At 39.2% G+C, this 22,370-nt stretch overlaps 1 protein-coding gene across 4 annotated transcripts in view; it reads right to left on the bottom strand.

Moving 5' to 3' along the window:
• The window catches only part of scrib (scribbled planar cell polarity protein), a 77,639-nt gene extending 55,511 nt beyond the window's left edge, over window positions 1–22,128 (bottom strand). For all 4 annotated transcript variants that reach the window (XM_015395815.1, XM_015395817.1, XM_015395818.1 and 1 more), the window contains exon 1: window positions 21,155–22,128. In XM_015395815.1, the coding sequence (XP_015251301.1) occupies window positions 21,155–21,313 (159 nt within the window). In that variant the 5' untranslated portion in view covers window positions 21,314–22,128. The remainder of the gene's footprint in view (window positions 1–21,154) is intronic.
• Window positions 22,129–22,370: the final 242 nt, after the last annotated feature.

The following is a 22,370-nucleotide window of genomic DNA, read 5'->3' as shown; positions in this document are numbered from 1 at the left end:
TCTGTCTTTCTGGGCAGAGGGAAGGCAACTTATGACCAAGAAGATTTGTTTGTAAAAAAAAAAGAAAAAAAAAAAAAAAAAAAATGCTAATAGGATTAAATACTAGGACTGATATTCAGTAAAATCTTTCCCAACTTTCCTTTCAGTATTGAGGAAGTGACTCCTCTCTGCGTTGGATCAGAGAGTCGCTCCATCACTTTAATATAGAAATGGTATCACAATGGTGGCAGATCCAGGTGAAAAAGAGTTTGACCATAACATTTTTAGCTCAGCTCTAAACATGTGACACCAGCAGAAGGCTATAAACAAGAATACGACTGCAGCCCTTACGGAAAGCCAAAGTTGACAACAATTCATTTTATTGTGTCAACATTTCTGCGTTAATGTTAACATTCTAATTTGGGATGTATGCATCAAGTTAATAAAACTATTTTGATCAGAAAGAAATTAATAGTTTTTTTCCCCCCTTTACTTCATGACCTCTTGCAAAGGTCATTATAGATATATTCCATTTTATTTTTCTCAGCCCTACAAATCAAAGCAATTCTTGCTACAATAAAGTCACACGTGTTGACTGGGGCCTGTAAGGGTATTTTAGAGTTTTCAACGCTTCAATTTGAGTTTCATGCCCCCAAAGGAACAGCCCATCCTAATTAAAAGCTATCAGAATGAAGGGAGTCATGTAGCTAACACACAGGGACCGAGATTAAGCTTAATTAATGGGAGAAATCAGCTGAGGTTAGTTGAAGCTATCAGAGCAGGCTTATTCAGGAGACATGGATGGTCTTTTCCCAACAGGAATGTGGACAGAGTTCAAGTCTGTGTGTGAGCCTAGGTGTGTGTGTGTGGGAGAGTATTTCTAACATTGTGGGGACCATTTTCCATAAACCAAAGGACATGGGGAGCGACTGCTCTTGTGGAGACCAATGCCTGATGCCCAGGGGTACAAATGCAATTTTAGGGTAAGGAGTAAAGTTTAAGACTAAGTTGTAAATTGAGTTTAGGTTGAGGTTAGGGTTAGGTATGAACCCGCAATGGTTAAGTTTAGGGTAAGGCAGGAGAAACAGGGTTAGAGATGAATGTCAGTCAATGGAAAAGCCCCCCAATGATAGAGAAATAAGATTGTGTGTGTATGTGTGTGTGTGTGTGTGTGTGTGGGAGTTGGGGCGAGTTCAACTTCCAGAGGGCAGGGCAAAATCCTGGGGATTCCAGACATGCCTGTATTTCCTTGGAATGTCACGTGTTATGGTGCAAACACGGCGTTGCTGAGCTACTTTCATAGTGTACAGCAAGATGCACCTTGTTTCACACTTTACAAGCAAAGGGGGTTCAAACCCAATCTTAAAACAATTAAAACTTTTCTGTTAAAACAAATCTGTAAACATGTTGTAATCATTTTGAATGTTTGTACAGTCATTCAAAATTCCAACGGTTGCTATAAATTATTAGAGAGCCAGCTTGGTACAAAGGAAAGTACAGAAAAATCAAAAACAAAGACTTTCCCAATGACTAAAGAAATCCCTGCTGTTAGTTTAGCCAAGCAGTTATAGTAAACAAAACTGTCTCTCAACAATAAGTTATCAGGCAATCTATTGTCACTACGTAACATAAAAGGAGTTAAATGCTGAAACCAAAACCAAATATAAACAGAGAAGAAAACAAAGACTGTAAATGACGGATGTATTGGAGACAAAAAGATGTCTCCCCTGAGGGGCCCAATTGCCAGTTCACCCATGCGCCCATGAATGACCCAAAACGTTTCCTATACAATTGTTATTCATCGCTAGCACAGGCATGAGGCAAACATGCGTGTATGTGTCTTTGTTATTCTCCAAAGCCTCCCGCTGGGCTTTCAGTTGACATCACTGTCACAGACACAAATATTCACCCATCAGCACCTCTCTATTAAATGCTGAAAACTGGTCATGAGGTCCGACCCACACATTCAGCCTGTGTCATATTGTGTTTGTTCAAAAACGCACTAACCAACCATGACTGTGACTCACTGTGAAGTCCAGAGTCCGAAAAAAAGCTGACCCCGATGCAAAAACACAGGTGGTCCAAAACGGCAATTATTAAACAGCATATCAAACTCTTCCCCTTCAGTCTGCACTTTGGATCATAAATACGGTTTTTTAGTGTGTGTTAAAAATGACAAATAAGGGAAAAATAACTCTGAAAAGAAAAGAGATACTTTTGATGGACAACTACCAGTAGGTGCCTCAGATTAAGAAATTTGCATGCTTTAAAAAGGGTGATTTTAATAACAACTGAACCAGTTCACCTGAAGGTGGAGGATCCTCTTGTGGGAGAAACGATGGAGGGAGAATGTCTGATCACAACTGTTCAGGTATCACGGCTTATTTCATTCATAACCGGTGTTTTCACTTCTCTGCATAAACTAATCAACTGCACAGAACATCCTGTTTATCAAACTGTTAAACTAGGGATGCTCTGATAAGGATTTCTGCTACTGATCCCGATCACCCAGAGGTCCGATCACGCACAGGTCACTTGGTTGTTGATTTTCTGATTTAGGTATAAATGATGTGATCTGGCAAACTAGAGTTGTAAAGCCGCTTAATTTAGCCAGACATACCAAAAAAAAAAACTTGCAGGAATAATGCAGCAATTATTAAATCAAAAGGATGAACAAAAAAAGAAAACTGCTAAAAGGTTTAATTTAACAGATTTTATTTTTTTAGACAGGGGAGAGTGACTAAGTAGAGGAGCTTGATTTTTTCTCTCTGAAATTGTCATGTTAGGACGTAGCAAACGTTTTAATACAAGGCACATGAGCAGTCAGAGACATTGTGGGAGGAACACACTGTCACAAATGTATATTGAAACTTTTCTTCTTAAGCCAGCAGGGTTATTTTACCACAAAAGGCATACTCCAAACTTTATAAGGACTTTCTCTACTTGTATACTGCCTAAACTGCTAATCTTGTTATTAACTGACATAAAGGTCCTGGAGGATGAAGTGGGAGGGAAAATTTGAAGATTAATTACTCTGGGACTGTGTAAATTTCATTTGAATGGGCAAACAAAACTCAAACAGATGTTTACATACAGAACTTTCTTTTCCTGTAATGAAGGAAATGAAAATAATAAACTGTAACTATAACATCTTGGTCATGTATGTAGCAAGTTTGGTGATCGTGTAACAAGCACCTGAGAAGATATAGATTTTTGAATTGAAAAACTTTCAGGAGGACTCCTACTGTGCCATTTTGGAATATTTTGGCATAATGTGTGAAATTTGGAATGAATTATTACAGTTTATTTTTATTTTGAATGCTATTATATATTTGGTTATAAAAACAGTTTTCCTTCAAAAACGACAAGTTTTTTTTTCAGCCCTCTTCATTTACACAATTTAAATACAGATCTAAAGAAAGACAGATCTTTTAAGATAAACAGGCGTATCTAAATAATGGTTGTCCAATGATATGCTCCTATTTAAGATGGAAAGAAGCCCCAGCGAATGAGACGCAAGAGTAGCAGAGGTCTTCCTGACTTACACACAAGTGCAGTTTCTAAATATGGGCATGCTGTAATACCGGAATACAGAGAAGAAGAAGCTTTTAGCTGAATAATGAGAGAGTGGTTGGATATATTTCAGAGACTGATTTCTATTCTGATGAAAAAAAGCAGCAAAGCTAGGACAGATGTCCAGTCTTGCTGGAGGACTTTGTTAAGTTGTTGAGTTTTGCTAACAAGTTTGGCTTCTGCCAATTCTGTGTCTTGGGTCATAAATAGCACTTTTGCTATCAGGGCGCTTTTCGGCACAGTGTTGGATCTGTGCAGTGGATATTAGAATCAAGTAGAGAGTCTTGCAGAGGAGTGTCGGGGGAAGATCAAGCCATATGATAAGTGTGAGACAGTCACAGATTTAGTGATCTACAAACTTATTGTCTTTGCTAAAGCGCTCCAGCCCCTTTGACAATGGGCATTTGGGCTTCAGACATCATGTAGCTTTAAGTTGGCATTGGCTGAGAGACTCCACTATGTAGTGGAGCGCTAATGATGCTATCTATCTGAAATATTTATGCCCAAGCAACAGGGTCCAACATTCGCAGCAGTCGGTGAAACGCCGTCTTCCATTCCTTTAAACAATTAGTTAAATCATTTTTAGGGTTATTGCTTTCTGACAGTCATGCTCATTGAGGAGAGTGTAGGCAATTGCTGCTGTGTATTTTTCTGCAATTGCATTGATGCATTTTGACATGCTTCACCTCAGAGGAATTTTTCCATTGTAGGACAAACTTCATATTACTCAAAGCACTCAAGTTCCACATAACATTGCTTGTATTTGCTGCCATGCCTGGGCAGTGTAATGCTTCGTTCAAACCGCATGCTACTAAAGCAGCAGAAGCAGCTGGTTTATATGTAAAGTCTATGGTTGACGCGCATCTAGGCGCATCAAAAGGTCCTGCAGCGCATCTAGAGCAGCGCACCTTGACACATCGAAAGCAGTTGAAGCAGCGCCTCATGAGCTTCTGAGCATCTGAGGCGCATGAAGCGCTTCACAAGCAGCAGCTGCTGGGGTTGGAAACATTTTTTTGCTGCTCGACGCGCCACATCAAGCAATCAGAGAAGCTGATCTGGGAGCTGGCAGGGAGACAGACTCAGAATCGCTAATGCAGATTACTATGATCACAAATGTCATCAAATGTCGAAACCTGCCGGAAAAATATGCTAGCTTTCATTATTCTGGTGTGTGCAGTTTGGATTACATATATTTTAAAAACTAACAGCTGCCACGAAAGGTAGCGGAAAACACTGAGGAGGCAACTTAGATGCAGCTGTTGAAGGGGATTCCCAGTGACAGGGCATCGCCGGTGTACGGGGGTTTCGCGCTTGTCCGAAAGCTAAATAATATTTGAACGCAGGATCGTAACCATGATGAACATAGTACACAGACTATGTTTTGTCTCCCTTAAAAACATTAAAAGTACCTTTTACCCAATAATAACAGCAAATATAGCAAAGCCTCTCTCTGCCACTTAACACAGGAGCAGCAGAAGCATCAGATGCATCTGGACACACTTTACTGGACGCGCTTCAGGAGCGTCAAAGATGCTCCTGAGGTGTGTCGGACCTTAACGTGTACAGGAATCAAAAATGAAGCAGCAGAAACTTTTTTGCTGCTTCTATCACATGCGGTCTCAATGTAGTACTAGTGAATGAATGAGAAACACGGTAACCAAAGACTGTGACCGTCAATCAAATACTGTCAATAAAATTCCAACAATCGTGATCGGCACAGTAAGGGTGCACCTGGTCACCACTGCATCAAAGCACAAATTATGCAGATTTTATAACTTTCAAAAAATGTCACGAGTAGACCAATTAACAGCCCCAATAACAAGGTAGAGAAGCTACAAATAAGCTGTTCATTTTCTGTCCAAATAATAGGTAACTTTTAAGTTGACACACAAAAATGTAAAAAAATAAAAATAAAGATTGACTGAAAAGTTTTTTGATTTTAATACTTAATTGTGTGCAAAAGATAAAATAGTAATCTACGCTTTGCATTTAAAAAGAGTAATGGCAAAATTAAACAATTCTTAGGTTTTATTTGATTTAGAAACATTTGACCCAAATACTTGGAGGATTTTATCTTTTTAGTATATTTCAGAGCACAATTCCTAATTCAGCGTTTCTTTCTTTATCCGTGAGAAAAAAATATATACATTTCACAGGTTACAAAGAAAAACAGTTCACTAAAATCAGTGCTGTTAGAGCAGCACAACATCAGAGATCCCAATTCGGGCTCAATACTGCAACTAGGTGCATCCTATATCAGATATAATTGAACTGTTAACTATTTTACAGTTTAACATGACAGGAAGTCCAATCTTGGCTCATATTGTAAACAAAGATCTTTCCAAAGTTATATATGAAAAAGAAAAAAATCACAGTTGTTTTCCTGCTCAATAATAATGGGAGATAGCAGATGCCCAAATCAATAATGTAATCAATATGAGGCCATGTAGAAAACAGAACAATTTGGATAAGTTGTAAATGATTACAGAGTCAATGACAGCCCTAATGATCAGTCCATTCTCAAACAGAAATGAACCTTAAAACAGGAACACTACAACAAAGCTAAACCTATCTTATTAAATTTAGGTCAAAATTACTTTTTCTGTACATTTTACTTTTTCCTGTCTCACACACAAATACAGTGAGTAAATTCTGTTTGGTTAGATGGAGAAATATTATTCTGAATCAAACCAATAATGACTCAGATCATGCAAAGCGTTAAAGACAGCAGCAGCCTCCAGGTAGCAACACAGCTCCATTTCTTATTTTTTTTAAATCTTCTGAAAATCCTACAAACTTAATCAATTTTCTCAAAAGACCACAGAAAGCTGCATTATATCAATTTGGTGCAATAAAAAAAAATCATTAGACATCTAACATAAGAAAACATTAGCCAATTCCTCCCTCAACTGTCCCCTTTCGTGCAAGGTCCTGAAAGGCTCTGGAAAACATTGTTTCAAGCTAAAAACAGGGCATCTATGCTTCACTTGATTATTCCTACTTCCTGGGTTCAGAGGGAAAATCAACAAGAAATGCACAAGCGTCAACAAATCAGGCTCCCCCCAATGGAGGTGCTGACAGAGTACATAAAACGCCCTTACAAAAGAAAAACCCTGAAAACAAAGATCTGATGTAAATCTGTCAATGAGAGCAGCTCAGATTTCCTCTCAACTCTGTCCACTCATTTCAGAAATTGCTTAAAAAGAAAACAGAACAGAACTGAAGTTTTTTTTTTTTAGGCAAATCAAGAGGAACTAGGTGTTTGAGCCATCAGGTACATTACAACCTGTGAGAGGCTAGTATCCGTTAACCAACTTCGACCGTAAACAAGAACTAAACGGCCAGAGATACGACTGCTAAAGGTGACCGAAAGTGAGTCATCTAAAAATCAGTGGCGCATAAAGTACGCTAGGCTGAGGATGTGGAGGCTATCAGGTTTCAGAGTGATAACGGCCTTCAATGATTCTGTGCGGCCAGCAGATAAAGGGCAGCATTTGTTTGTGGTTGGTTTTGAAGTCACCCTGGATGATCTATTCCTTCACAGGGATATCAGCACCAGAAACAGAGCAGCCTCAGAGTACAGCTTGCTTCTACCAGGGTGTGGATCCTTAGCACCTGTACAACTGGAAGGTCCAGAACACCGGATTATCCCAAAATAACATTGTGGCTGATTTTCAGCTGCTCTATCACCACAGTTGAAATGCACAAAAGCCTCTTTTTGTCAAAAAAGAAAAACATGTGATTTTCAAGCATATGTGTAAATCTCCAGAAGTATACCAGAACTATAGATCTGTAATCAAAGAAATATTTAAAATGCTTAAAGTCTTTAAATTTCATTTGAACTGCACCAATTTTCCTATGTTTGAATATTGTAAAATATTTCAACCATCAGAATGAGTTTGATTCCAATTTCTCTTAGGGATCTATGATAAAGAAAGGTTTGAATAGCATTTAACAAATAAAAACAGAAAAACTTTGACACTTTATGTTCAGCCTTCCTGTTATCTCTATTAAGTATCGCTCTCGTACCTTTTCACTGCCTGAATGACTAAGTTTCAACATTTAGAAAATAAATTTTTCCTTCAAATAGTTTCTTATACAATTTGGGAATTATTTTACTTTATTATGACATACCTCACTGTTACTTCAAATAGCCAAATATATAAATATTTGACATTCTCATTAAAGAGTGTTCTTATTAATGTTGTGTTGTGTTGCATTCACTGAAAAGAAAGATTATGTCCAATGGTGCTTTTGATTTTTTAAATCTAACCTTTGCAGATTACAAACAAAAAGTAAAACATATGAAGGAATAAAGAAACAATGTATTCTGTTTACAGGGTTTATACAGAAATGAATAACCCTAATTTAATGCTTTTTAATGCTCTTTTAATGCTCTTAGAAATCATTTTAATGCCACCAACAGGTACCTGAATTCCCCGAATTCCTCGTTTTCCAACTACTTTTGTTGAAATTGCTATTCTTCCCCATTCTGTAGCTTTTTCTCTGACTCAAGCTTCTTTTCTGAACATATGTCTTTGCGATCAACCGGAAGCAGTTCCACACAAATATATCGTGATTCAATATGTCTGACGAAATTGTTTTTATAAAATTTTCTTTTTTTAAGAAAGCATTTTAAATGTCACAATAAACACATTTAATGAATTTTAATGCCAATTAAGGCCTTAATTAAAAAAAATAACAATTTAATGACGTTTAATGATTTTTAATGACCCGCGGAAACCCTGGTTTAACATATTGTATGTGTTAAAGTCTGACAGACAGATTTCAAAGCTTATCACTGTATTCCCATAGCCACAAACACTACCTTACCTCAAATAGCTGCCAGCGCCATACCAGCCATCAATTATTCACTACAGCTTTGCCTCCCTGTTTACCTTTGAAGGTTTGGTCTCGGGCCAGAGTGCACGAGGAAGACAGGTTACAGGTATACAGGAATAAGTGTTTACCGGCAGTCAGTGAAAAGTATGACATATCTTTATCATCAGTAGCATGAAGAAAATTACTTTTCTGCTACTGATAACTAGTAGAAAGTTGCAGTAAACCAAGTTAAAGAGGCTGGGTATCGTTTCACATTAGTAAAAATGTTTTTGCTACAAGTTTTTAATATGCAAGAAAAAAAAAGGTGCAGGATAGGGACAGGCAATTTGACAAGAAGCATTTTTCAAATTGCAGTCTTTGGTGGTAGTAGCCCCACTTAAAGTGAGTTTGCCGTGAAACAGGAAAGAAGAGAGTTGCAGCTAGCAAGCAGATCCATGAATGCGAGTTAAGGGAACCATTTTTTTTTTCACAGAAAGGCTAGAGCATTGTTCTGAAATAATAAACAAGCAAGCTCACAAAGTAATTAAAAACTAAACACCTGGACTGAAACATCTACATGTTAGACCTTGGCGATAAACCGTATTTTTACCGTTATCGTCATTCACTACGTTAACAGGCGAGGATTTTCCTATGTCGGTAGGAGAAATAAATTAAATTCTGCCATTTTTCCTGTGTATGAGGGTGGCTGGTATTTTCTTCCCCTTTAAGACACGGGAGCAGGTGTGTAATCACGTGACTCCATCGATCTAGTCAGAAGCGTAAACAAAGAGAATGGCGGATGAGTCCAATGAAGAAGCGTCTAACACGGCTTTAAACGAATTTACATCAGTTAATTCTGTGAAGCCAAGCGACAGCAGAGATTAAGCTGAACACGCGGAGAAGTTAAGTTGAGAGCACATTGTCAGAGTTGAGCACACGGCAGACTGGTTTATAGTGAGAGTGTGCGATTTTTAACGCTGTACATTGTTCTCACTGTACGCTCAGATCAGTAACACCAACATTACGCCATAGATGTTAAGCAAAAGAATACGAGATGCAACGTTTTTGAAAACGGTCTGAACTACCCAAAGTAACACATCCAACGTCTTCCTCCACCTACAGCACAGCCTCACTGTAGAGCTCTAAGAAATAAGCAAAAGACTCCATTACATTTGAGCAAAAATGTTTGTAAGAGATTTATTCAATAAATAAATTATAAATAGATCAGCTTCATTTCTTGCACATACCTTTATTTCTGATAGAGGAGCTGGAGCATTTATCATGGATTTATCGTTATAGATGTAAAACTGCCCAATTTATCGTGATATTGATTTGAGGTCATATCGCCCAGCCCTACTACATGGAACTGGTTAGTGCAAATATGAACAAAAAAAAAGTGCAATCGTAATATTGGTTACCAATACTTGCAATTTAGATTTTTGTCAAAATCATTCAACCCTAGTTGGAGATATTTAAAGTTTTCTCCAATACAGTCCCTCCCCCACCTGCAGTTTTTTAGTTAACAGAAGGTTAAAACAATCAAAGGATAAAATGACAGCATTAAATCTACGAGTGGAAAGATGCAAATGATCTAACAAGTTCTACCAAACTCCAAAATAAAATACAATCCTTCCTCCAACCCCTTTAGCCACATAAAATCTATTCACAAAAACACCTCCTATCTCACCGGCTGTCCCTCCTGTTTGGGGGGAGGACTGGGCTGGCAGGATGCGAGACCAGCTGGTCATCAGTTTTGACAAAGAAACCTGCTGAATGTGCTCTCGCATCAAAAAGAAAAAGATCTGTTACACTGCAGCTCACCCGTAGACCCTTCAGTCCTGAATCTCCTTTTCATTTTTAGAGCTCATCGGACATTTACACTTGCCTATTTTGTGTGGTGTTTTTTCACCAAAAGACAAAGAAAAGACACGTGAAAAACAAATGGTGACATCAAGTGTTTCATCAGTCAGCATCACCAGACTAATTTTGGTTTCAAAATGTATAAATAACAAATGAAAGAAGATAGGATATAGATAGCAGAGAGGAATGTGAAAAGTACACTTTATCTCAGATATTAGCCTAGTTTGGCTAGTCACTGGAGACACTGTTCAACACTGTGAGAGGGTATATTCGCTCTAGATTAAAGCATCAAGACCTTCTCTAAGATTATGATAAATTACAGAAACAGTCGCTCCTGACCCACCCTGCTGTTTGCCATATTTCAATGAGCTAAAAACAACAGCTGACAAAGCTCAGGAAACAATTGTTTGACATGTGCAGTATGCATTCTTGACCCAACACTGAAACCATGCAAGATACATGAAGAAAACAAAGGGGGGGCTCTGATTTTTATCACTTCATTTATAAGTTGTTGTTTTTAAAAGCACCCATACAAAGCAGAACCCCTGAGGAACACAGAGGTTCATAGGCAGGAGTCAAATCGGCAGCGATCGGTTGAAGCCCTAATCTGCGCTTTAGTCACAGATCTGACAGCTTAGGATTAAAAAGGCTACAGAGTCATTCTTCCCGTTTATAATTAACATTACCACATCCATTCTCTTTAACTAGAGAACAAACAGGCTCTTAGCCGACAGCATTCTACAAAATATGTCAAAACCATAAAAGCCACTTCATTAAGGGACTTCATCTCTGATTCTAGCAAAAAAATAAAGTCAGAAAATCACCAAAGTTAATTCAGCATTATATCTTCCAGACGTTTGGATGGCAATAATACTGCTGGGTAAACAGGCGAAAACCTGTTCCACAAAGCCACATGTGGCCACACCCATCACAGACCTGCTCTTGATCAACTAAAGAAAAGCTGGGAGCAGGTAGATACGTGGATGAAGCCATGTTGAAGCTGCTGTACTTGGCTGCTGGCTATTGCACCTGCAGTCTACCAGCTACTCTCAGAAAGAATTTGGCCAAGTTAAAACTAATTTTTAAAAAAAGGAAAAAACTAAAAGAAAAGCTAAGCGTGGATAGTGAATCATGTACACAGGAAACATGAAGAGCTGAGATACTGGCTCCACTGGGTGTGGGTGTAGGAGGAGGGGGGTGTGAATCAAACTGTTGAATGGATCTCTTTGTAACCCATCATGGGACTTTGGAATGGCTAAAAAGATAATTTCCTTCTGCTCAACGTGATCTATGAGGTAGGACAAGTTTGCAAAAGCAGGCCAAAAGACATTTAGAGGCCAGCTGAACAAACTTAATGAAACGAACAAGCAGGGCGGGCAGGAAAATTGTTGCCCAAGTCCTTTAGATAAGAAGAAACCTGAATCTGAAAGACTGGAAATCCTTTCTTATTGAAAATATTTTGTAAATGTACTTTATCTTTAATTCAAGCCCTAAATTCTGCACTGACACTGAAAAACCAGGAATACAAAAAACACAACTGAGCCCTTACTAAAGAAAAAAGAAGTTAAACAATTGAGATCTGCCAGACCTGGTTGTCTGAAGTTTCTTCATCCTTAGCTTTGGAAAGCGCTCCTATTGTTATTTCCAGGTATGAGAGAGGACTCACTGACCTAATTGTTGTCAGTATACGATAGCTGATGTAGTTCTCTTAGATTGACGCCTACTCTGGACTCTTTGACTAGAACTCCCTTTGACCCTTACACAAAAACCAAAACTGTGTATGAGTTTTTTTTTGCACTTTTTTCCCCCACGATTTGTTTTGTTTCTTTTTATTCCTAATAGTGCTCCTTTTAATGGGTAAAAATGCAAAGAAACAATATTTGGAAGGGTACCTACTGCTGTAAGCCTTTTGTGTGGAGCATGGTATTAACCCTGTGGCTATACACAGCTAGCTGAACAAAAACATAAGTAGGAAGGTGTTTTTCCTAATCTTCTTTTTTTTTTTTTTAAGTTACATCAAACCATAGAATAAAAAAGGATCATCCATCATCAGACATTCATATTCAGATAGGCAGAATACTAAGGGGTTGCTCCTTAGCATCTGGCGCCCCAGCAGCTGATGGTTATGCTACGTTCACACCGGACGCAGTAGGCACAGCAGAAGCAGCGAGTTTACATTCAAAGCCAATGGTTGATGCGCGTCAAGCCGCGGTGAACCGCGAGGAGGCGGCCGGGCCATAGGCTGCTGTTGAACGGGATTCCTACCGACAGCGCACTGCGGTATGTGGGGGTCTAAGCGGCTCCGACAGAAATAATATTGGAAGGCTGGATGGTAATCTGAATGAACTGACTGCACTGATTAAGTTTTCTGGTGGATTTTCTCCCTTAAAAACATATTAAAACTACTTTATTCCCACTGATCACAGCAAATATAGCTGCAAGGCAAAGAAAGGATAGAGTAGCTCAGCCCAACGCAAGTTAAACCCACTTTTGCACCGCGCAGCCAGAGCAGCAAAGCTGCTTCAGCCGCGCATCAGAACTAAACTGGTACAAGCAGCAAAAATGAAGCAGCAGACGCGATTTTGCTGCTCTTGCTGCGTCCATTGTGAACGCAGCATTAGAGTTCTACTCTTGCTGTCCGTCTTATCCAAAGTCTGATCAAATTGTGGCATCAATGCCTGCTCTGTGCACTCACCTGTTAATCAAACTGACCCTGAATCTGTACTATATGTTTTGTTAAAAAAAAGTACTATCAACAATTGACAGGGAGGTGTAACAAAAAAAGAACTGCTTTATCTACCTGCTCCACCATCACCTGGCAATGAGTCTGATGAAGCCTAAAAAACACGGCACTGCGATATGGAAGGGTCAGACCGGCAGCCTCGGAATGTCAGCCAGCCTCTGAGCCAGACAGAGAGGGGAGCCTGGTTAGTGTGTGCACAAGATTTGGGGGGAAGCAGCATCACCCAGGCTAAAGTTGGCAATAAAACTTGAATGCTGACCTGACACAGAATTGGCTGTTAATTCGATTTCAATTCAATTCAGTTTATTTATATAGCGCCAGTTCACAACACATGTCATCTCAAGGCACTTTACAGTTCAACCAGATCATCCAGTCAAATTGATTCAAAGTTTTCTAAGGAAAAGCAGTTCATTGCATTGACTCGAAGGCAATCCCTCACACTAAGCATGCTTGTAGCAACAGTGGAGAGGAAAAACTCCCTTTTAACAGAAAGAAACCTCCAGAGTGAATTGCAACTATTTACTTATAATCACACTGCAAGAAATTGGATGTAGCTTCACTCTAACCAAAATCTCCCAAGTCATCATGAGGAACAGAGCAGGGGGGCTTTCATCTAAGCTAAAATAGAAAAAAAAAGAGCATTCGAAGTAGCTAAAAACATTGAAAAGTCTTTTAAAGAACCACATGCTGAAGGTCCAATTCTACATGTTGACAGAAAAAAAAGATGTTGCTTAATACACTGGGAACATATAACCATCTAATGGCGCGAGTCAGTCTTCATTTCAATATTTTAGTGCTGATTCTAAACATAAAGCTTTGGGTTGTTTAAGGTAAATTACAAAAACAAAAATGAGATCAACTATAACTGACCACTAATTAACCATTAATTACCTTTTCTGTTTATAAAAAATATGGGTCCCATGTAATACCTTGTAACCTAAACTAATTAAACAAGAATACAGAATTACTACTACTACTACTATACTAATAATAGTAATAATAATAATAATAATAATAATACCAGGACAAAAAATAAGGGTCTAAATGGTTGTGGATGAGAATCTATGTTATATTTTCCAGACTTGAATAGATATAGTGTGTTTTGTTTCAGTTTAGTTTTTGCCTCTTGCTTCATAGTGGCTTTATTGAGTTGTCTCATCGACTCATTTGACTACTATGCAGCATATTTGTATAAGGATTTGGTAAGATCTATTTCACAATATTTAGCCATTATAGCCTAGGATCAGTAAATATTTCACATCTATATTACTAATATATGCTGTGTCAAAACTACTGGACACCCTTATAAAACTCATGGTGATAATAGTTTATTTAAAAATATGAAAGAAACAAGTTTTAGTCTTATGGTTAATGCTACAGTATTGATTGATGCAGATTTTAGCCATTTGATAGAGGGTTATTGTTTTTTGTTTTTTTTTAAGTCGCTTCGATTTTATGTGAATAAAATTGAATACCATAATGTAGTGATAAAATTCTAATTCCTACTAATGTTATTTGAGAAAATTTTATCAAGAGTATGATCATTCTTATTATAATGTGCAATCCTGGTACTAGCATTAATGTAACGTTAAGACCGAGGGAGTTTTGCATCAAAGCTTCTGATTTACATGCAAAGTCTATGTTGGAAGAGGTCGAGAGGTCAAGCTGTGCGTCTGAGCGTCGGGGGCAGTGCAACTAGGCGTTCTGGTGTCCGACGCTTGAGTTCAGTAAATTTAACTTTTGTCGCTGGCTGTGGAGCTTCAGCCAATAAGAAAAGCTGATCCTGACTTTTTTGGGGGAGATAGACACTTCCTGCAAGCTGTTATTCCTGCAGAGCTGTCTACATAAAAATAAAATTATAAATAAAAAGTAAATATCAAGGGGTTAAACTCCAAAGGTTTAAAAAAAAAAAAAAAAGCTGGAAGAATGGATTGTTATGTCCGCTGCAAGAAACAAAGACCGAGCTCTGATCATTATTGCTGCACTAAAATATTTTCTAATGAACTACGGCAAAACAGTTTATAAATACCCAAATTAACTAAAAGAATTTTAAAACTACTGACAAAAATATTCATCATATATTCTGGTACTTGTAGTTTTCACAACAAACCTTAAAAACTCTTTATATTCCCTTCCTGCCACTATGAAAGGCAGAGGAAAATCCTCCACAAACTGGCCACAGCAGAGAGCTCCCTGCAGGGATTTCCAGCGCCGCCTCCGGGCAGTATGCTGGAGGTCTGGCGTTCAGACAAAGAACTGCATATTTTAGTAGGATCATAATCCTGATGAACTCACTGCACAGATTAAAAACATGTCAAAATTGTTTTAACTTATAAAATAAATGAAACCAAGCTGCTTTCTCACTTATAGCTACATAACAGAGCAGATAAACAACCAACGCGCTGAAGCGTCAAAGCGTTTGACCAGCATCCAAATGTCGCTGTTTAAGCATTTTCAAAACTAGAAATGCTTTTGCAAGTCGTTGTAGTACTCTGCAAAAGACAAGCAAAAAAAAAGCAATGCTGATCTGGTATATTTACTACATAAAATTGGTTTCCATTTATTAGGTCTTTGTTAAAAACTATTATGCTTTGTATAATTTATAGTAACAGCTCTGATTTTAGAAGCATAACAAGCATTATCCAAACACAAAATAATAATTAAATGTTTCTTTTACAGAAACCACCTCAATCTGTGCAAATGTACTGATCTTTGTTACATTTCATTTATTCCTCAAAATTACTTGTAAATATGTTAACGATATCAAATTAAGATGCATAAATATAGGTGCATCGGCGCTTAACAACCGAGGTGTCTGTATGCTAATCAAATTATGTTTTAGTCGTAAAAGGGATATAAAAAAAAAAAGTCGTTTTAAAAATATTTATTTTTAAAAAGTTACAAAATGTCTCTAAACATTTTACTATTTAGTTTTTACATCTACTTACAAAGTTGTAAAAAAAAAAAAAAGTTAAGACAGTTTACTTCAAATGAGATAAGGTAAACAAAAAAAAAAAACAACAACTAATGAAGCATTCATTAGCAGTAAAGGATTAATGTCCTGGGGGACCTTACTGGTCACCGTCATAAAACAATCCTAAAATATGATTGATAAAGGCAAGTCCTGTTTTATGCTGTTGATATAAGATTATTAATCAGCAAGACTGGAGGCATTTTAAAAAGCATTATCTAAGGTCAGTAAGCATTGAAGCAGGGGTGAGTCAGAGCAAACCAAGACGTGATCAGGATGTTTAAATCTCCATCTGTCCACCATGTTAAACCCTTACCATCACAGCCTAGATCAGGCCTCCCACAGAACCACCTTCTACCATTGTGAACTTAATGTTAAAAGAATCACCAGTTTAATTCTTGTAGGGTGCGTCGTTTCAACATGTTATACCAAACCCCTCCTTCAGGCTGGAAACGAGTCCAGCTAGACTGGTCAGTTTACTAGTGAACTGGTTTCAGAGCATTGAGTTTGTCGGTGTCCCCTCTGAGCCGATTACTCCCCTTCAACGACATATGGTCGACAAGGAGTCGCAGCCAACAAGCGTGGCACACAGTCCGGGACCGCCTGCCACATAAAGCTGGTTTGTTCACATGTAAGACGAGCTGACAAACAAAAGAGGGATGTTAGGCTGGCATCCAAAAATATCTGGAGGTCTGGACTCAATGCTGACTGGAATGCATAGTGACAGGGAAGAGCCACACAAATGTGTGGAAGCACTCGCATGGTTTGTTGGGAGCTAGCAGCGGTAATACCACTGATTGTAGTGAGCACTGGTGTCCCAAACTCTGCATGGGCCTGACCCCTGACGCTGCATCCTTTCTGAAGCTCCTCCGACTCAGAGGACGGGGGAGGACCCATACGCCCTGTGTCTGCTTCCTACACATTTGCTGCAACCACACAAGAAAGTCTGTCACTTTGAATCAACATCTGCTGTTCAAAACATCCTCTTCACATGGAGACAAGGCCGGTTGGTTGTCTATGTTTCACAGGAAGAGTGACTGGTTGGGTTTTTAGCATCGATCATTTCAAAATATTCAGCAGGGTTTTCATACATTTTCCACACCTGACCTTTCAGTTTCCATCCATCCAAGCACATTTTTGATCGCGACACATTTAAAATGTAAGTACACGTAAACAACAAATAGCAGCAGAAAAGAAATCCAACAAAAAGGAAAAAAAAAAAGGAGCATTCTAAGATATAATAAAACCTTCATATTCAGCTGAAAACAGAGCAGAAAGAAGTCAGGGCTCATTAAATTGTAGTCTTCATCCGACTTAACAAGTATATTATATATTTTAGCATTTGGGCCAAAATCCCCAAAGTGACAAATAACTAGGAGGCAAAAATGAGACTTATTTAAATGAACACACACCAAAATAAAAAAAAGAAACATCCAAATGACCATGTTGCAATTTTAAACACTTAATATTCCAACAAATAAATTTAACATAAAAAATTTATATAAAATGAGTAAAAAACTTCTGACTTATGGAGAAAATGTGTCTCTCTATTCAAATGCAGTTTTAAATATGAAAAAAGGGTCTTCAGTTCATAACAAAACACAGGACACGGAGCATTATTTCCACAGTTTAGCCAAATGTAATAAATGTGGAGCCAAACTTATTAAGTCACTAGATTTTTGAGCTCTAGTTCCAAGTGAAATTGGACAGAAATAAAAAAAAAAAATAGCAGTTGTCGCACCCTAAAATTAAGTTGATAAGCTGGGCTGATTTTGTATAACTTTCAAATTACAGTTGAGGTTGGAAGGACAAAAAAAAAAAACATCTGAAGGAAGAAAGAAGATGAATGAAGAAAAAAGGTAAGAAAACCAAAATAACAGAAGAAAAAAAGAAAGTTTCTATGTCGACCTGCACAGTACTGTCAATCCTACACCAACGTATGGCTAAGCAAATACATCTATGAAGGAGAAACTGATGGATGAACGGACCGATTAGATGAACTCACAAACAGGAATGAATCAATAAAGGATGGACGGACAGAATATCTTGTTAATGGAAAAGGGAATAAGATAAATCAATAAAAAGATGCTGTTTTCACATTTATCCAGACCTGGGAAAACATCTATTGCTGAGGAAACCCCTTTTACAATCAGAACTATTGTTAAATCAGCTGTCTGATCATGTAAAGCACTTTAAACAGGTGATCTCAGATTAAGAAATGATGCCGTTGTTGTGTAATAAGCTGGAGCTTTAGACACCAAACAATTAACTGTAATAAATGTGTTTCACAACAAACACAAAGAATATACTTTATTGTGAAGGACTCCCTAAAGACAGTCCTTTGCCAGCATTTCTTTCACTCTCCACTGACCTTAAAGTGTTAACAATCCTCATTAGCAGATGTGCCACTAGTCCCTTTCAACACAAAGCTAAAGCAATGAAATGTGAGAGAGCGCCAGGGTCTGCAATGGGCCAGTCTGTTCGTTCAGACTACAAACCAGATCCCAAACACAGCCACTGCATTGTCCTGGAGGTGAACAATGCTCTGGACTAAATAAAAACAACCATTTTGCTCCAAATGTCTGGGGAGTTATGGGAATACAGACATAAGAGCAACCCTCCTTCTCTTAAAATAAATTGGAATAGGCAAGAAAAGCAAACTTTGGATATTTTTCAACTTGTATCTGTGACTTCTGCACCAGTAAACCCGGCCTATCTGAGAACTGGTTCCACGCCTGTTTACCGGCTGTTTTGGTCTGTCAGGGTCAGCGAAAAGGAGCTTCATATTCAACATTTAAATGAAGGTTAATTCAAATTGTTCAAAGCAAAAAGCTAAAGATAACAGAAACATTCAAACAACAGGAAGGACTACTTCAAACTTTTGTTGTTCAATTCGAAAATCTAAATTAAATCATGACATTTATCTAAAAATCATATTCTTTGTAAAGCCAATTCCCACACATGCAGAATGAATTTCCCCATCGTGGGACATTAAAGGGATTCACACTCTACAATTACATTATTTCTTATTTAACATTTATTTAACCAGGAAAATTATGCTGAAATTTAAAAACCTCTTTTAAGGAAGTCCTAGGCAAATACTAATGTTTTTCCCTTATAATACATGAAGAAGTATATATATCAGTCATCATAAAACTAAACACACTATCTTTTTCCTAAAAGGCCAAGTTATTTCTTTCAGATATATTTTGATGGTAAAGGTGTCGCCCCCTGAAATGAGCCCTTCATATCCTTTAAACATTTCTGCATATTGTGCAATGCTTTTCACCAACAGCTGACATCATACACCAACAGCAAGCAATCCATAACTTTAAACTCATTTAAATGTGAAAAGTTTGCCATATATTTGCATCTACCAGTTAATGCTTCACAGAATCCCCACCATTTATTGCAGATAAAGATCATTTGCAGTTAGTCTGTTTCTAGATGTAAAGGAAAGGCATATGAGGATTTATTGATATCAGCCATAGAAACTATATCAGTCCCACACGCTTTAGCTTTAACTTCTTCGTTCAATAGCAGGGATAGGAATCGAAAGCCGGTTCCTGTTCAGAACCGGTTCTGTGTGTTCCGATTCCATGGCATCGTTTGGCAGCTCGCTTAACGATTCTCTTACCGATTCCAGGCAGCACCAGAGCCTAGCGCCGTCTCGGCTCTGGGCAGCACGACGTACGACGCATTTTTTACGCAAGTAACGCACACGGCATTCAGTAAGCAAGTACGCCATGACGAGGCGTAAGTCCTAGTAAATCATATGCCATTTCTGAAAATAAACCAATTTTCTACCTCTCTACCAGCCCTTCATTGCTAGCATGTTTAATTAAGAACTACTGGTAGGTGGAATTCTTACATGATTCTAGCTATTGCAATGGATGTAACGAAACCTGCTACGAAGTTGCTCTGCAGTTTAGGGAGTGAGAGAAAGGTGACGCTCGTTTATTTAAATCAGGGAGAGATTAGTTTGTTTGCCAAAATTGTACAGTAATGCTTTTTTATTAAACTGATGCCTTCTCCAGTAGATTAAAGGGCGGATTATACTTCTGCAGCCGCACACATCAAATGTCGCTTACGTCTGGTCATAAACCAGTTTTGCTGGTATGCTTCTGCAACGTCGGTCTGGAATTTCTAGAGACGCACAGCAGTTTCCCGCCAACGCGCAAGAGAAAGCCTATGGAGAACTTTGGCAGATGGTCACAAGAACTTCGGATGCGCCGGCAGGAGCGTTTATTTTCCAAAACAACGTGTCTGAGGCATCGTACAATTGGTTGTACTTCCGAAACTCCTCGATCAACCTTTCATCTTGGTTATCCATTGTTGTTACTACTCCTCGGCTTTTAAAAATGGCGCGCCCCGCCACCGAATCGAGAAGGATGACCACACAGACAGTCGAAATGGCAAACCAAGGACCAATCACAGCTGCTTTTTGTCTGCGCACTTCCGCTTGAGGTCTGCACGGGTTTGCGACCGTCCAAAAGGTAGTCAGGATTCTTCTCTTCTTTTTTTTTGAGGTGTGCGACGACGGTTGCAGATCCTCTGCACAGGGGACTGGGGGAGGTCACAAGTATAAATTGGCCTTCAGATGACTGATGAAACAGGAAGCCTGGCAGTTCCCGTTTACTGCCTTCTGTTTTCACCGAGGCAGGCAGAAATAGAATGCCCCAGGCGAAGGTAGACGAACGTCACCGTGCACTTACCAAATTCATTGTTTCACAGAATCGATAAGAGAATTGAATCGTTTCACAGAATTGATAGCAGAATCTATAAGGTATCGGGATCGTGGAAATCTTATCAATTCCCAACCCTGTTCAATAGAGCTAGTCAGAATATAGGTAAGATCCACACAGTCTGGATAATGGCCCTAATCACTTGTTAGTGTTGAAGCATACACATTAAATCAATTGTTTCCCTTTACAAATATGCACTATCAAAGGGTTCAAGGTGAGCGGATGCATTTGCAAACCATGTCATCTAAGTAAATATTCTGCAAACTGTAACAAGTAGAGGGCAAAATGGTTAAACTTCACCAAGCAGAACAGAAAACACCTGATCTAAAGGAAGTAAACTGTCACGTGACTCGCTGGGGTGTCGTCACTCTTTCACCTGCAAAGTGACCTCTGCTTTAAAACAGGTGAACGAAACAAATGAGTCAGGAACGGTGTTAGAAAGCAGGGCAATAGCAGGCATACCTTGGGTAGCTCTTTGAGTTGGTTGGCATCCAGGAGAAGTTCCTCCAGGCTCCGGCTGTAGCGAAAGATCTCATCGGGGACAGTCTGCAGGTTGCAGTGGCGCTTGTCCACGGACTCGACGTGGCGATTGCAGCGCCACAGGGGGATACACTTCAGCATGTCCGGCCGCCGTGGAGGGGGGGATTCCGGTGCTACTGAGATCTCCGCATTAGAGGGTTCAGCAGGAGGGCGGGGAGATATCTCCAACTAAGCCAGGGTCAAAATACTTAATGTGTTTCCCACGATGATCCACAACAGGAGGCCGAAATCAACTTTAAAGGCACGGCAAATAATCCCGATATGTTCCCGATATGTATCCCCCCTGCCCGGGAGTATTTAATGATTGCCGGGTTCTACCCAGCGACATCAAAACCAGAGAAATTAAGTCCTCACAGAGTGTTGCCTCACTCCTCTAGCACTCCCCTCCTTCACACTGAGCGACCGACGTTAGCTTGTTTCGCTACCAACAACATCCCCGGAGCAGCCCGAAGCTCCGCCGCCGAGGCTAACTAAAAATCCCCCCGCTGAGAAGAACCGCTGCCCTAACCGCCGCGGTCATGGGTGGCGACTGAAGGCTACCACTACAGTCACAGAGTTACGGATAAACAGCTATGACCAAGCGGCTTACGCCTAACGAGTCACCACAGATTAACTCGGAATGATGCGTTTGTCCTCAGGAAGCTAGTTGCAGTTAGCCAGCTCCGGCTAATAGGTGACTGAAGGGTTTTCTCCCGTTAACCGACACTTGGTTAATAAAAGCTATAAAAAACACAGGGCGGATGGATGTGACGGGAAAATCCCAAACAAAAATGAAAAATAGCAAAAAAATAAACGGAGCAGGTAGTGTTGGTCTGCCCCAGCGTTGATAGAATCCAAGCAGAGCGTAGGAGCTCCAGCAACAGCCGCGCGTACCTCTCCTGTTGAGCCGAGGCAGGCCGGTGTGGTGTGTGGGGGGGCTGGGCTAGGCTTGGACTGTAGTACCGCCGCTTTACTTCTGCTTAGCGGAGGCCGCAAGATTGCGTTATACCGCCACCTAGCGGCTATTGCAAGGTACATTCACTGAAGAATCAGTTTAGGTGGTTTATATGGAAGGGGATTAGGGCCACTGGAAAATAAGAAAAAAGTTAACTGATTTTTACATTTTATTTCAGTATAATATGAGAAAAAAGTCAGAATT

Source organism: Cyprinodon variegatus, unplaced genomic scaffold, assembly GCF_000732505.1.
Source record: "Cyprinodon variegatus isolate N-32 unplaced genomic scaffold, C_variegatus-1.0 Scaffold762, whole genome shotgun sequence".
Classification (NCBI taxonomy): domain Eukaryota; kingdom Metazoa; phylum Chordata; class Actinopteri; order Cyprinodontiformes; family Cyprinodontidae; genus Cyprinodon; species Cyprinodon variegatus.
This window is presented reverse-complemented; position numbering and strand designations above follow the sequence as displayed.